The sequence below is a fragment of the Rhinolophus sinicus genome, linkage group LG05 (genome assembly GCF_036562045.2).
Source record: "Rhinolophus sinicus isolate RSC01 linkage group LG05, ASM3656204v1, whole genome shotgun sequence".
Lineage (NCBI taxonomy): Eukaryota > Metazoa > Chordata > Mammalia > Chiroptera > Rhinolophidae > Rhinolophus > Rhinolophus sinicus.
Window position 1 is genome coordinate 86,258,893 of NC_133755.1, and position 15,677 is coordinate 86,274,569.

Genomic DNA, 15,677 nt, shown 5'->3' on the forward strand with positions numbered 1-15,677 from the left:
GTAGAAAGAGTAACCAAGCAACGAGCAGGGCCGGGAGACACCAGCTTTGAGGGTCTCGGTAGCACTGCCCATCATTCGTTGTGGCTTCTGGTGCCTCCAGCAAGCGGAAATGAGCTTACTTGATGTCACACAAAAGGGCCACTCCTCTCAGGATCCAGTGATCAGGGGACAAGACGGTTCGCAGATACACCACGGTGATGAAGGTCAGGTCAGTCCGCCTCGGCTTCTTGTAAATGGGGCACACGTACAGCTTGGGGTCCTTGGGCGCGATGGAGTTCACGGCAAAGACGTGCAGCACAGGCAGCTGCGTGAAGAGCACCTTGGGCGTGGACTCCGTGATCTTGCTGTTGCGGCGGTCCCAGGCCGCGCCGTCCATGTACAGCCCGTAGATGTACACACCTTCCTGCAACAGGCAAGCGGAAGGGAATCGAAGTTTTAAAAAACGAGGCGCTGTGAGAGGAGCATCCATTACCGTAATAAAGGCCGTCCGTTTGGAAAGAAAACACACGCCAGTTTCAGATGCTACCAAAAGACGAAAACAGCGCGGGCACCCTGCGTTAGGGACATGGGGAGCCCAATTTCCCCTGCTGCCTGTCTTGAGGCTCTGAGAGCTGTAGAAATGGCCCTGTTATTGGTTATTTGAGCCTGGAGGTGGCCTGCCTGGGACAACAGAGCCAGCGGAGCCACATCTCCTCTGCAGGGAGCGACGGCTCCCAGAGGCCTGGTCTGAGTTAAGGAGCACGGGAGCACACAACAGGGTTTGGAGCTAAGTGCCACGGGGTGTCTCTGCCTGTGACCAACCTATGGCTCTAACTTCATCTCTGTCACAGGATGAAGTGAGCTTTGTGCCGCTGGGCCTGGCAAGCAGGAGAGTCAGAGCCCCCTCCCCTGACACACACACCAGAGGCAGGTGTGATAGAGCAAGAGGGGGTGTGATGGGCAGGGAGGGGAGAGTTGGGTCCGCATTGGCTGACCATCATCCCCTGCCTCTCTCTCACCCAATAAGACCTGCCCCTGAGGGCCTCATCATTAATGTGGGAGACAAGACACACACAGAAAAATGTTTTAAAAGACATGAGTGTAGCAGCAGCACACACTTGTTCGAGGGGCTGCCTGGTGAACAGCACTGAGGCTGAGCTCAGTGCCTTCTGAGGTGAAAGGCCCCTGTGGGCTGGAGTGTTCAAGGGCCTGTGTGGGGGGTATGGCCCGAAGGGTGGGGGCATCTGGGAAGACAGAAGAGAGGGTGGGCGTCCCAGGCAGGAGCAATACTATGAAGAAAGGCGGTATGTGTGTGAAAGCCGACCCTGAATTTCACATAGCAGTGCGTTCAATGGTGATAAAATAAGTTAGGGCTCGAGCAGGGTAGTCTAGACACCAAGATGAAGGGTTTGAACTTTGTCTTGTGGGCAGAGGGGAGCCGTAGAACATGTATTCAGTAAGACAAGAACGGCTAACGGGAATCCTGAGGGAGAATCCTATCATCACGTACGCTCATAAAATATATTTATGTAGAAGATGGTGACCATTTTTTCATTTCCAGTAAGGACGGATAAAGGGAAGCAAATGTAGATTATAATAAAAGAGAATGGATTTAATTGTAAAGTGTTTTCTAACAGGATGAGGACCATATTTTTTGAACCAAAAACTGAGGAACACGAATTGACACGAAAAGCATGGGCAATCCCAGAAAATCAGGACATATGATTCCCATCATTAGTTACTGTGTGACAATTACTACGTGAACAATCCGACAGTAAATTGTGTCCCTTCTAGGCTCCTGTCCCAAGAAGTTATAGTTAGAGGGTGTAGTGGGTTGAATAATATCACCCCAAAATTTGTGCCTGTCTAGAACCTCAGAATGTGACTATTTGGAACTAGGGTCTTTGCGTATGTAATTGGTTAAGGTCATACTGGATTAGTGTGGGTCCAAATTCCAACATGGGTGGTTTCTTCTAAGAAGAGGAGGGGACACACAGATACACACAGGGAGAGGGCCACGTGACAATGGAGGCAGCGATTGGAGGAACGCCAAGGACGGCTGCCAACTAGTGAAAGCTAGGAGAGAGGCATGGAGCAGACTGTCTCTCAGGGCCTTCAGAAGAAACCAACCTGCCAATATCTTCATTTCAGATTTCTGGCTTCCTGAACTGCGAGAGAAAAAAATTATATTGTTTTAAGTCACCCAGTTTGTGGTGCTTCGTTACAACAGCCTTCGGAAACGAATACAGATCTTGGTAGTCAGAAATGGGGTGCTGCTGTAACACATACCTAAAAATGTGAAAGTGACTTTGGAATAGCATAATGGGGAGAAGCTGGAAGAACTCTGAGGCACATGACAGAAAAAGCCTAGATTGTTGGTGGAAATACAGAAATTGAAGGTGCTTCTGGTAAGATCTCAGATGGAAGGAAGGACCATGCAGTTGGAAACTGGAGGAAAGGCGATCCTTGTCATAAGGTGGCAGAAAGGGCTAGAAGTTGGAAATCATGTGGTCCATCCCCTTACTTGACAATTGAGGGAATGAAAAAGAAATGATAAGGGGACGAAGATTTATTGAGTGTCATGGGCATCTGCCACTAAAGTTTCAATGATCCCGTTTAATCTTCATAACCACCAGTTGAGGCTCAAAAAAGTTAGAGAACTTGCTAGAGTTCATAGAGCTGGTAAGTGTCCAAACAATGGCTCCCAATGGTGTCTGCTCATCTCGAGCCCCCCTCCCCCATCTGGGGTCCTGCAGCTAGGAAGGCCCCAGCACTCAGGACCGCTGGTCCTGGTCGCCTCTACAAGTGCTCTCAACACTCCTCCATTCTGTGAGCAGCCCACAGCAGTGGCTGCAGATGTGTGGAAAATCCTTTTCAGCAAACACAGGTGTAACTTATAATTATAAAGAAACGCAGCCTGGAGAGTTCCCTGCGTTTGTCATTCATCCCCACTCCAGCAAATGGAGGCAGCTTTGACATGGAGGTCTTCTGGTTACCACCAAGGGAGCCCTGACTGCAAAGCCAGGGGACTACCCTGAGGCACTCACGGGTCAGTGTTAGGCAGAACCTGACTTGCAGGCCTGGCTCCAGCACTGTCCCCGCCATTGCCGGGTGGTGCCTACCACAGGGGGTGATGTGATCTCCTCCTTGGTCTGGCGCAGAACTTCATTGTGGATGGTCACCGAGTCCAGGGCCCAGCCTTTGTGGGCACGGGTTACCTCCTGCCTCATTGCTGTGAGGAAGCCTTAAAAAAACAAACAAATAAAGAAATGACTTCCATGCTTTGTTATAGTTCACTTTCAAAATCCGAAGGGGGCACTGCTAATTGTTATTTGCTTATCAATCTCTAAAGCCGTGCCCATCCAAGAGGAGTTGAGATCAAACCCCAGGGGGGACATTTCTTTCAGTGTTTTGTTTCTATGGGGACCTGTGATGAGCTAAATAGTTCTTGTCAGCTGACAGCAGGAAAGCAGCACCCTCTCTGCCTCAGACAGAGCCTTGGTTTGAAATTCTCCTGGGATTTCAACCACTCAAATCCTGTAAGGGTTGTAACCCAATCCTAGCTCATAGCATCTATTTGAAGATACAATATCTAGGAATAAGACCGGAATGGTAAAATATTCTGAGAACAGCATTCTGATTAAAACTTGAATCAAACCATTATCAAGCTTCTATTTGCTATAATGGAACAATTTCATTTAGTCTAAGGAAATAAGGCGTAATGCCAAAATAGAAAACCCGACTTTCAATTTGATCAAACAAAGCAATCACACCGGAAAGGAAAACTGCATGTTTTAATATGCGTAATACAGTTATTTTAAGACGATACATGGTTGCGCATACTGTGGCCTTTCTTTAAACTTAATATTTGCAAACCATGCCATTCAATTCAATAAGAGAAAACTTTCTTGGAGAGTAGTATTTGATGTTAGAAACTATACCCTAAACCTCAAAATGGACTTCAAAATCTTAGGACAGTTTTTCTGTGACTTACATATTACATCTAGGCCTCCATGTTAATATTGAAGATCATGCCATGCCAAGTTACGAGGCATAATTACAGGCACTGAGCTAATATCCCTTGGAGTTGGAAAGAAAGAATAGGCCCCTAGCCTGGCTTTGGGAGAAGGTCAGGTTTTCCCTGTTGCCAAGTCCCTCTCAGGTTATTAAATTAGACACTTGGGAAGGCACTCATTCATTTGTTCATTCCTTAAATCTCTTGGGAGTGGCCACTGTGTACCAGGCACTGGTCCAGGTGGGATGACCACAAAGAGGCAGAGGCCTTCCATGGACTTGGCATTCAAGCAGCTCAGTCCAGAGGGAATGTGGAGGGAGGCAGGACATGTAACACAGTGTTGGCATGAGCAAAAGTGTGAACGAAATGAACCACTCAAGAATTGAGAAAATGCAATTGGAGGTGACCCTTGAAAGGTCCTTAGGAGATGGCCAGGTGGGACAATTCCAGTTGGAGGAACAGCCTGTGTGAAGGCATGGAGGTCTAGGCTAAAGGTGAGGCAGTAATGGCAGATGAGGTTAGAACCAAGGGAGACGTCAGAGTCTGGACTCGATTTTGTGGATGATGGGAAGCCACTGAATATTTAAAGTAGGCAAGTGATTTGCTTGTATTTACATTTTATAAAATTAATCAGGGTCATCACTAAAATAGGATTTAGGCACTAAAGGAGAGTTCTTGCATTAATCCAAATGAAAAGTTAATCAACCAGAGTAGCTGATTGAAGGACTTTTATAGCTGATTCTGATAAAGCTACAGTTTCATGAAACCAAGAAGGCCTAGTAGGCAAGGATAATTTTGTGACATGAAAGGTTAACTGCAGCGGGCAGGAAACACGCGGAAGTTTGCCTGGCAGCAGCTGGCCAGTGCCCACCCACACTCTATGTGCGGAGTTCCTTTAGGTAATTTGATCAGCATGTGATTATGTGGACTTCTCTTTTAAACACTGGAGACCCCATCCTTTAGTAGCAAAATAAACACGTTGTGTGTTTGCCAGGCAGTGGTATATATATATGACCACAATAATAAAATCCACTTCCCCCTTCTATGTCACTTCATGAAAATGTCATTTTCATCATTTCACATTAAGCGTGCATCCATGTACTGTATTGGATTCTGTGTATCCAAGTAGAGTACTTGGAATTCAATTTTAGGACATTTTGAAATTCATCACTGGTCTACGCGTGTACAAGGTCATCACGTACGAGACACAAATCCTGCTCTTCACCGTCCATCTGCACAAGTGGAATAATTGAATTTTTCGCAAACATTTTAAGTTCCAACTAAATTGCAAACTTGACCCCACTCCATATGGCACTCAGGTCGATGTCATGGGTGCCAGATGAGGACTGAGCAGGATTCTCTCTTATGTAACAACCGGTGACAAAGCCTTCAGTCTTTGTCAGAGAGCTCTGAGAGACTGTAGTGCAGTTAAGGAGAGGCGCTCTGCGGCTGCTCCCTCCTGACTTTGACAACAAGCCTCCTCATGTTTAGGAAGCATTCTCAGTGTGCCAGTAGGTGGAATCTAGAATACACATTACCTTGAGCTATTAAGAAAGGAAAATGTTAAATAAATGTATCTGAGGCCTGAGAGTGAAGGAGGAGAGAACTGTCCCCTGGGCCATCCCTACCAGAGAACATGGAGAAGATACTATTTATTTCAAGTCTTGATAGTTTCAATTTGGCTTCCTAAAAAAAAGAACACGACCTTGTGGAATTCAAACTGTAGCGAATGCCCTGAATTGTTCATTATTGAATTTAAAAAATGAATGACCATCTTTTCTGCAGACTGATATCAAGTCTAATAGAATCAAAATTTGTTTTCTGAAGCCTGTATGATTTAAAAATACTTGTTTGTTTTTCTTTAAAGCTTGAAAAGCAGTACTTTTGTCTTGGCACCTTTTTGTTTTAATAATTCTTAAACCAAATTTCAATCATCCATAGTGGAAAAGTGATTCATACACTCCTATGTCTGCCTCTGAAGTGAGAAACAAAAAGTTGGGGAAAGTCTTCAATCACAATAACCTTTTATTTTTCCTGAGATTTAACCACCCACCTGAAAATAGGTGATTTGATTATTCAAACATCGGAGTTACATGTGGTCTAAGTGAGGTGCTTAAAAATTTTTTTTCCCTTCAAACTCATACAGCATAATGATTTCTTAAAACACTTGTCAAGCTTGTTCTTTAAAAAATTCACTTTTAAGCCAGGATTATACTCTGGAAACAGATCTAAAGTCATACTTGGTACTTCCATAATAGCAGTACCCCAATATTTCAGCAAAACAATGACTGACATTTGACTTGTGCAATCAGTTGGCGTACAGAAAGCTGCAAAATGCATTAAGCATCATTTCAAACAAGGTTTTAGAAAAGATGAAAGAAATAACAAATCAGGAAGATTGCTTGTCTTGATTTTGTGAGGAGTTGGTTGGCACTTTGTAATGATGGTGCTATAGGCAATGCATCGTTTTTCTTTAGTAAACGAACCAGTCTTTACGTAATGGGCCTTAGGTTGTGCAGTATTTCCTGTCTTATCAGCTACCAAGCCTCCCAGGAACATCTGTGAAAATGAAGAGGAATGATGTTCCTGCTAAAGTTCACGACAGGCAGTCTTTCCCCCAAACGAGAAGCAAATGGAGTTCATTGGTAAGTTGAATCAAAGGTCATAAATCATTAAACAGAGATGGGGTTGATCCATCTAGTTGAGTAAAAATGCACTGGGCACCTTTCGTTATCTTTGCTAGATGCTGTAAGGCAGGAATCTTCAATTGATTAAACATTAGACATACCAGGGCAGCCTTTAAAACTCCTCAGTCCCAGGCCACAGCCCAGATGAATAAAATCAGAGTCTCTAGAGGTGGGACCCAGGCATCTGTACTGTTTCAAGGCAGGGCTTCTCACACGTCAGCGTTCATAGGTACCTCCTGGGCAGGGAGCTCTTAGTACAAGGCAGGTTCTGATTCGGTAGGTGGGTCATGGGTGGGGCCTGAGATTTGGGGTTTCTATCAAGCTCCCAGGTGGTGCCACTGCTGCCGCTGATGGACCATAGAACTGGGCAGCAAAGGTCTAACACCGAGGTTCTGCACACATTACAACCACAGAGGGAGCTTTTAAGAAAATCAATTGTACAGACTCTGGAGGCCTCCTCCCCAGAGGTCTGGGGCCCCAGGCGTTAGTGTGTATTTAAAGCTCCCAGGTGATTCTTCTGCACAGGCAGGGCTGAGAACCACGCTCTTTTCACAAAGACAAGCCATTGACAGGTCACTGACCCACATCTGTTTTAAGAACAAATGTGACAAGTGGGAAGAGAAATGCCTCATGATACAAGCAAAATATTAAGAAGGCTGTCAGTAGTACAAGCCAACTCTTTCCAGAGTCCTGAGACTCATGTCTTCTCTGAAATGTCATTTATCTAGTTGGCTCCAGCAAACTCTGAGTACAAGCGGGAGAGCTACAGCTAATTCTCTTGGCCAGGTTGGGATCAGCTAAGCCCACCGTGTCTCATGTTCCAAAATGTAATTTCCTGCACTGCTCTATCTTCTCCATGTGCTAACTTTATGCTTCCTTCCCCTCGACCCAAACTCACACTTCTCCCCTCCCTCCAAACCTTTCCACCGTTCCGCCTGGAGTGGTTCTGTGGTTAACAAACTCTTCAGTATTTTCCATCTCTTCCTAGAACATCTTGCCGCAGAACCTGGTTCAACTCTGAAGACACTGTCCTTCCCAACTGTTCCTCCATCCTTTATGAGAATCTCCACTGCTTTGACAACCATTCCCTCAGGCCACATGTCCCGCCCCTCACTGTCGCTGCCCAGTGCCCATCTGGCCCCATTCACTGAGCATCCTGCCATCATCTGGGTCTCTTCGGTATCCCATTGGGCACCTTGACCTGTCAGTTCCCTGAACTTATAATTTCTGAAGACCTGTTCTTGAATTCCACCCCTTTATTCACTTTATTTCCTATTCTAGAACCATCCTTTTCATCACCTGCCCAGCAAAACCCCAATCCTGGATGAATCCAAATGCCCCCTTCTTATGCCTATAGCAGCTGCTGAACAACCCTGAAGCAAACACACAGCTGCCATCACGGTTAACCGTCAGCAGCCGCGATGGATTCTCTAACCACCAGCAGTTCTTCCTCGTCCCACGCATTAGCCCTCTTTCTCAAACGTCAGCCACTCTCCTTAAATCCTTCTTCCAACACTTCACCTCCTTCTTCAAAGAGAAAATAGAAAGCATTAGGTGGCAACTCCCATATTTTCTTGCCACGAAACCTACAAACTCTCTTGCATCTACACTAATTCTTTCTTTATTACTCTTGTTACAATGGGTGAGGGGTCCCTGCACCTGCATGAATTCCCTTGGGCCTCTTTAACCCCTCTGAGTATCTCCTCTCTCTCTGTCTCTCCCTCTCCCTCTCCCTCTCTCCTGGCTCTGCTCCCCTTCTTACCAGTATTTGAGTAAGCTCAAGCTTCTATCATTAAAAGAAGAAGAAAGAAAATCCTTTCTTCTTACAAGTAATCCTCCAATTTGCTTCTCCTCTTCCAAGAGAAAATTCTTGAGAGAATTTTGTCCACACTCACCCTCGGTCTCTCCGTCTGCTGGTCTCTCACTCATTCACCCTGAAATCTGCCTCTACCTTCCCACCCACTCCATGGAGGCTTCTCTTGCCAACAGTCTCCTTGCTGATAAAGCCATCGGACCATTTTTGGCCCTATCTTACCCGACCTCTGGAGGCATCTGTCACTATTTCCTACCCTCTCCTCTTGCCTCCTATGATACTATACTCTCCTGGTTTCCTGCTTCCAAGCTCTTTGGACGTAAGGGGACCATTCGCAAGAGTTCAGGTGATCTGGATGATGGTGATACACAAGCAAATAGAGCAGAGTCCTGATGAGGCTGGCTGGAGAGGAAGACGTCCAGGGGTAGCACTGGTGAAGCCCACAGGAGGATGGAATACGCTGCATTAGCACTTGGAAGTGAGGAACCAGAATCTCACTCTGGGACTTTTGATGAGCCCGCTTTCTCAGTCAGAGGAAGAGATGAGTAGTTGCATCTATAAGAATGGCTGAGGTCATCAACGAAGGGCCGGGGCCAAGGGCAGAACTCGCCTGGGAAGAGCCCACCAAGGGATGAGAAGCAGCCCTCTGAGAGGTGGGAGGAGAACCAAGGGAGGTGCTGGACAGAAGCCGAGGTATGAGAGAGATTCCAGACCATCATCTTAGTCTAGTCCAGGGGCATGAAGTTGGCAGGAAGGTCACTAGCTTTAGTGGCCTTGGAGAGAGCAGTTTCAGTAGGATGGCAGAGGCTGGCCAGATCTCAAAGGTCTAGGTGGTGGGTGAGGAAGGTAACCAAGTGCAGAAACGAGGACTATAAAGGGTGTGGTTGTGCCCAAAGCCGGTGCATCGGATCCTTGCACACACAAGGGCCAGGAAGATGGGCTGTTATGCATCTGGAGGCATTTCTACGATGTCCCTGTCGTTCTGCGATCTGGGGACAGGCAGGTGAGTGCTGTCACTCAGATTGAGGTCCATTCTCTCGGATTCCCTCAGATGCTAGGGGCAGCGCATTCAGCAAAAGGTAGCTATGGGGCATGCTTAGAATTGCGACTAGATTAGAAATCCCCAAAGTCCCTTCAGTTCTGAAGCTCTATTAACCTTTGGTGCACTCTTCTACCCAACAAACCTCAGGCTTTTATAACTATCCTCAAGACAAGCATTCGGAAATTGCTGCTAGCTGATGACACTGCCCTGAAAACAAACACACAGGCAAGAGGTTGTCGATGATTTTTACAGTAACAAAAGAGAGCAGGACAAAAATTATCCATCTCCTTGCCTCAGCAAAATCCCATGAAACCGCAAATCATGATTTGTTCTAGTCAATGAGAAGCTGTCACCGATATGTCACAAATGACTGGCGTGCCCTATCAAGTCGCTGAGAACAAAACAGAAAAACTAGCGCCATTTGGCATCCAAATGGCGTCAAGCTCCAGACTGAGACAAACATTTGGAAAATAATGATACCGCATGACCAACCTAATCGAGAGGTGTAAGACCTGGAGAACACGGTTGGCCTCTGCCTCCATTTCATCAGCAGCACTTGTCACACTAAACAGCAGATGGCAAAGCATGGCTATCAATTAAGAGGTTCTGAAAGGCAGGTAATGCCCTGGCTGAAGTCATACTCTTTACAACTGACAGTCTTTGGATTTAAACACATCCACACATATCTCACACACACACACACACACACACACACACACACACGCGCGCGCGCGCGTGCATACACACACACACCAGAATCTAATTCATGTGTGCACAATACTTTGAAAACGCACACCTGTGGGAAAAAGAGACCAAAGAAATCCTTTGAGAAATCCAAGAAGCATAATCTTAAACAGTATGGGAATATGTACCAATGACTGCTGGGAAAACCCAGTAGAACACAACAGGTTCTCCTGGGCCTGAGTAATCCGTCGGGAGGCAAATCCATGCATTGCCAAAAGCTGCGCCACTGAGCAAATATTATAGGGTCATGGGCACAGACAGCTTGTCCATTTTAATAATCAAATCTAACCGCCACATGGCTGAGCTCATCAATTGCTACAGAAATGATTGTGGAAGGGGCTGAAAATACTAGATTAGCTCCACGGTGGCTGACTCAGCCTCTTCAAATATGACTGACAAAATATCAGGCCATCAGCACGCAACCAAGCAGCACGGCAAACAGCATGAGCTCAGACATGGAGCCGGGGGCCAACGGGGCCTGACACCTGTCCTTGCGGCAGAAGCGCGATGGGAGACACATCAGACACTATGAGATGCACACCGCATTACACGGACACAGAGTAAATGGTCATCTATGAACAAAACATGTCAAGTATTTTAAAACATTTCAAATATCCACAGGTGATTTTGGCTATACACATTTGTAATGCAACTATGGCCTCTTTGCAAATTGTACTGTGTTTTAAGTGTGTGCTTCTTAAAATAATTAAGTAAACATTTATTCAAATATTTGGAGCCAAAGAAAGAAATTATTTCATTAATGGGGACTGGGTTAGAAGATATAAAACCAGAAGGTACATTCATGTTGAGAAATCAATGATTGGTATTAAAATAGTAGCCAGAGAGCTTCCAAATCGAAGGGACTTCATCTGCTTGCACACCGCCTGTGAGCATGCAGCAAGTGGCTATAATCTTTATGTTTCCCAGACTTGGCCACGTGATACAGAACGGAACGTTTTAGGGTGGTGCAAAAGTTATTGCGGTTTTTGCAATTATTTTTAACCTCTTAAACCGCAATTACTTTGGCACCAACCTGAAATTTTGTCTCTCATGTCAAGGGAAGGAAAAGGAAGCAGAGAAGTGATTAGTATGCAGGGAAAGTCGTCTCCACTCTTCCATGTGATGAAAGAAAGCAACCCTAGATAAGAGTATTTGTGTCTGTGTGCTCGTGTGTGTAAAGGGTAGGATGCTTGAATAAGCCGGGGGCTTGCCAAGACATGGGGTGCCATGAGACGAGGAAACAAACTAACTTGAAACCAGAAATGAAGAAAAGTGAAAGGATTAGGACTATTAACAAAAAAAGATAGGTTAAAACAAACAAACGAAAAACCGAAATGGGTACCTGCATTTGTATTTAAGTATTGCTCTGGCTTGTAACACTTCTTACCAAATAGTAACAATTAGTTCCTGTTAATGCTTTGCTATTGTAAGTCACATTTTTAGTGAAAGAAAATCACAGAAGGAGGTTGTGATCAATGACTTAGTCATCTGTGTCTGTGGAAAGACGGGATGAACCAATCCCATGCCCCTCAGTTTCTGAATATCAAAAATACACTTAACAACCCCGCAGGGTTTTAAATCACTGCTCCTTACCCCTTCCCCAAACTGCAAGACTGCCAACACACCCCACCTAGGTGTCCCAATAGCACTCGCTGACAAACACAGTGTCCTGCCTTTCCTCCCAACCAGTCCCTCGTGTGCTGCCCTCAGCCCAGCCCCTGCCACGCCCTGCTCTCTCAAAGATTCCCATCTCATCACTTTACCACCTCTGTTCCCTCATCTGCACCTGGTTACCATCCCAGGCTCTCTCCCTTGGACCTGGTAAGTGTCTCATTGCTCTGGGTCCCCCTCTTCCAGTCTACCCTCTACCTTCTCCAAGAATGATCTGATCGTTGGTGACTTCCCATTGCCTGTGTGATGCAGCCCAAACTCCCCTGGAGGACTTCACGTTCCCGCCTCACTCCCCACCACCCTGCTCCTGCTTCCTGAGCTCCAGCCACACCATCTCCTTCTTGCCCTGAACAGTCCTTGTATTTACTCAAGCCGCTGCCTGGAATGGCCTTTTCTTGCATCCCTGCCTCTGCAAACCCGACTCTCTGCTTCCTGTAGGAAGTCCTCCTTGGCAAAATTCATCTCTCTGCTCTCAGTACTAGTGTGGTACTTAGTTCTCAACGGGTGGGTTTTGGGGGGGTGACATTTATTACATCACATTAAAGTTGCTGATGGATCTGTCTTACCAACCAGATCATGGGCTCCTTTAGGGCAGAAATCAGGTCTCAAATCTCTATCTACTGAAACATCGACAGAGAGGCTGGCAAACAGGAGGTGGTTAAACAATCCTAATTAAGTTAAATGCTATTTCTTCAGGCTGCCAAGCTGGGAATTACCTGGTGACAACTTACTGAAATCGAGGGCTGGTAAGGAGGAAAGAGACTCATAAGTAGACCCATGAAGTCTGAGAACCATAATAAAAAATTTTCCTCACTAAATTTAATGGAAATTCTGGGGGGAAAAATAGATAAGTGAAATCTGGAGGCTGTCTTTTACAAATCTAAAGTCTATTGACATAATAATAATATTCTATGCATAATTTGATAAGCTCATAGAAACCACCATGGTTAAGTGTTGTAAATTTAGAAAATGTTAAGGCACTTGAAAACGCATGATGTGAATGAATGTATGTATACAGCTACAATTAAATGCAAATTTTTAAGATATACGAAAGTATTATGCATACGAAGAAAAGTGCACGAGTCATAAATGTACAACTCAATGCATTTTTACCAAAGTAACCAATATCCAAATCGAAGAGTGGAACATTTCCAGACCCCGAGATCTCCCCTGCGCCCTTTGCAATCACTGCCCTCACCCTCAAGGGTAACCACACTCCTGCCTTTTCACACCACAGATCTGTTTTGCCTGTTTTAGTTCTTTGTATAAACGGAATTGTAGAGTATATACACATTCCACATACATCATAATGTATACGTTCTACATACATTACAACGTATACTATATACATACATTGCCACGTGTTCTGATTGGCTTTCTTCATTTAACATCATTTTATGAGATTCCACCAGATTGTGGTGAGTAGCACCTACATCCTAAAGCTGTAAGTGTGAATGTTTCTTAAATTGTACTAGTGGAGCTATAAGGTGCTGAACTGTAAGGAACCCACCATCTCTTCATTTTGACCAAGAATTACTTGAAGTAAACTATTCATATTGTAGTCAGACAAAAAGTTACTGTGTTTCTGGACTTTATGAACTCTATGACATCCAGTCAGTAACTGACTCAGTAAATATATCTAGAATGAAGGAATAAATGCGGCAGAATCACAAAGCACTTTTTCAAAGGAAAAAAAAAAACGGGGTGGGGGGGACAGATTCCGGAAGTTTACCGAATTAAATTTTGCCACATGATCATTTTTGAAATCAATCTAATTTTCTGAATTCTAGGAACAACTTTTACATATTTTGAGGCTTCATTTTTGTTATTTTCATAAACATTTAAAAACGAAGCCTTGACTCAAACTTGGTTTTACTATTTCACGTGTCCTAACCATAGACTGATGGCTTGTTGACGTGAGTGAGAAGAAAAATGAAGGTTTGGCTACCATATTGTAGAAGCAATGTGGTAGAAAGAATTTCAGAATGCATTTATAAAACAAATATGGAAGGGTCATCTGTGGTCTCCAACCTTTGAAAGCACGTGTCCAGCTCTCAACAGGCTAACCTGCTATATGGTGTTGTGTAGGATACATACATCACACCGTGATACTATACAACCGCCCACATCCTCCAGGTTTGTCCACTCTTCTATGAGCACATACCTTGGGGATTAAAGAAACCAGTCATCCAGAACACATTGGGCCTCCCTTCAAATATCCAAGTAGAAAACTGAGCATTTCTTTCCAAAAATTCAGTGAACCAGAAGCCCAGCGTGGATGAGTCCCAGGATACTCTTCTCCAGATCTGAGGGATGCGAGCATCGTACATGTTGTCCAGGGCGTCTCTCAGGTTCTAAAAGAGATCAAGTTGAAATATGAGGAGAAGCAACATCCACAAAAGGGGGAAATAACTATTGAGATAAAAACAGCTCACCTCACTCATAATGATTGTTCCTTCGATGGCCAATTTTAGGTCACTCAGGCTACTGCGAAGTATTGAGATGACTTTTTGCATTCTGTCAATTTCTTGTCTCAGAAATATATTCATTGAATTAAGATGTCCCATCTTTATCAAACGAGCTTTCACCTAAAACAAAATAGACAATATAATGAAGGAGATTAAAAAGTAATCATCTGTCACTTCTCTTTTAATAACTTCTCCTTTCGCTCTTCTTTTTCTTCCTCTAGATGTATCTCCAGTGGACGAAATGAACCCTAAAGAACCAAACTTGCCATTAAATCCCCCCATTTTCTGGGCTTCCAAAACTACTGGTCAACTGAAATGATTTTTATTTCCTAGTGATTGTACTTAGTTGATAATTGGAAATATACTTTAAAAAGATGACATAAAATTGTACCTTTTCCCCCTTTCAAATGATTAAGTACTAAGTGTCAGGTAATTATTCTTTTGTAATTTTAACATTCATAAGAGTACAGTTTGCAATACTTTTTTCACAGTGCTTACAGAGTCGTTATTAGAAATGTCACAGAAAATTAATACAGCCCAAATCTTTACAGAACAGTCACCAGTGAATGTGACTGGCTGCCGTTTCCTAAGATCATTGCTGCCTGGGCTAGGGTGACGAAAGTGAGGCTTTCTAATCTAACCAATGAAAATATTTGATTTTGCGGGCGGGTCATTAAGCACCTATCATTTGTTCCTTTTGGTTTCCCACTTATTGACCATTTTGAAGAGATCACTATAAAAGCCTCTGGTTGTGGAAACAATAAAATACAACATTTACTGGAAAATAAGCCGATACATATACACATTTCAATTTAGTGACATCTGCCTAAGAAAAGATTGACTCTGATTACTGGCAAGAACGCATAAAGAGATTTGAACTTTCTGCTGGCCACACTTGAAGAGCTGCTGGCGTAGGAGGGGTAAGGATAAGCACAGGGAGTGAGAGACAATTTAGTGATGATCCAGCCTGAAGAATCACCAGAGACCAGTAAGCTGTGGGATTCTCTGCTGGAGACACCCACTGCCCCTTCTTGAGTCACGGAACGTTACAGATCGGTGATCAGCTTCCGACTTGTCTGGACCACCCTCCTCATTTTTCTGGCGTGACACAGAAGTTCCCAACTCAGCAATGGACACCTGTGCTTTATGGCAGCTGGGAAGCACTTCTAGTAAGCGAGAGGTGAAGAGGGGATGCACAAACTCAGAGGGAAGCAGTGATGTAAAGCTGAACAGCCAGGACGGGACTATCTGTGTAGGT

The 15,677-nt window shown here is 44.6% G+C and overlaps 1 protein-coding gene across 1 annotated transcript in view; it reads right to left on the reverse strand.

Moving 5' to 3' along the window:
• Positions 1–25: 25 nt before the first annotated feature.
• The window catches only part of DNAH8 (dynein axonemal heavy chain 8), a 358,656-nt gene continuing 343,004 nt past the window's right edge, over positions 26–15,677 (reverse strand). The window contains exons 90-93 of the mRNA XM_074332879.1: positions 14,387–14,539; positions 14,116–14,305; positions 3,102–3,223; positions 26–403 (exon numbers count right to left, since the gene is read on the reverse strand). Coding sequence (XP_074188980.1) covers positions 116–403; positions 3,102–3,223; positions 14,116–14,305; positions 14,387–14,539 — 753 coding nt within the window. The 3' untranslated portion in view covers positions 26–115. The remainder of the gene's footprint in view (positions 404–3,101; positions 3,224–14,115; positions 14,306–14,386; positions 14,540–15,677) is intronic.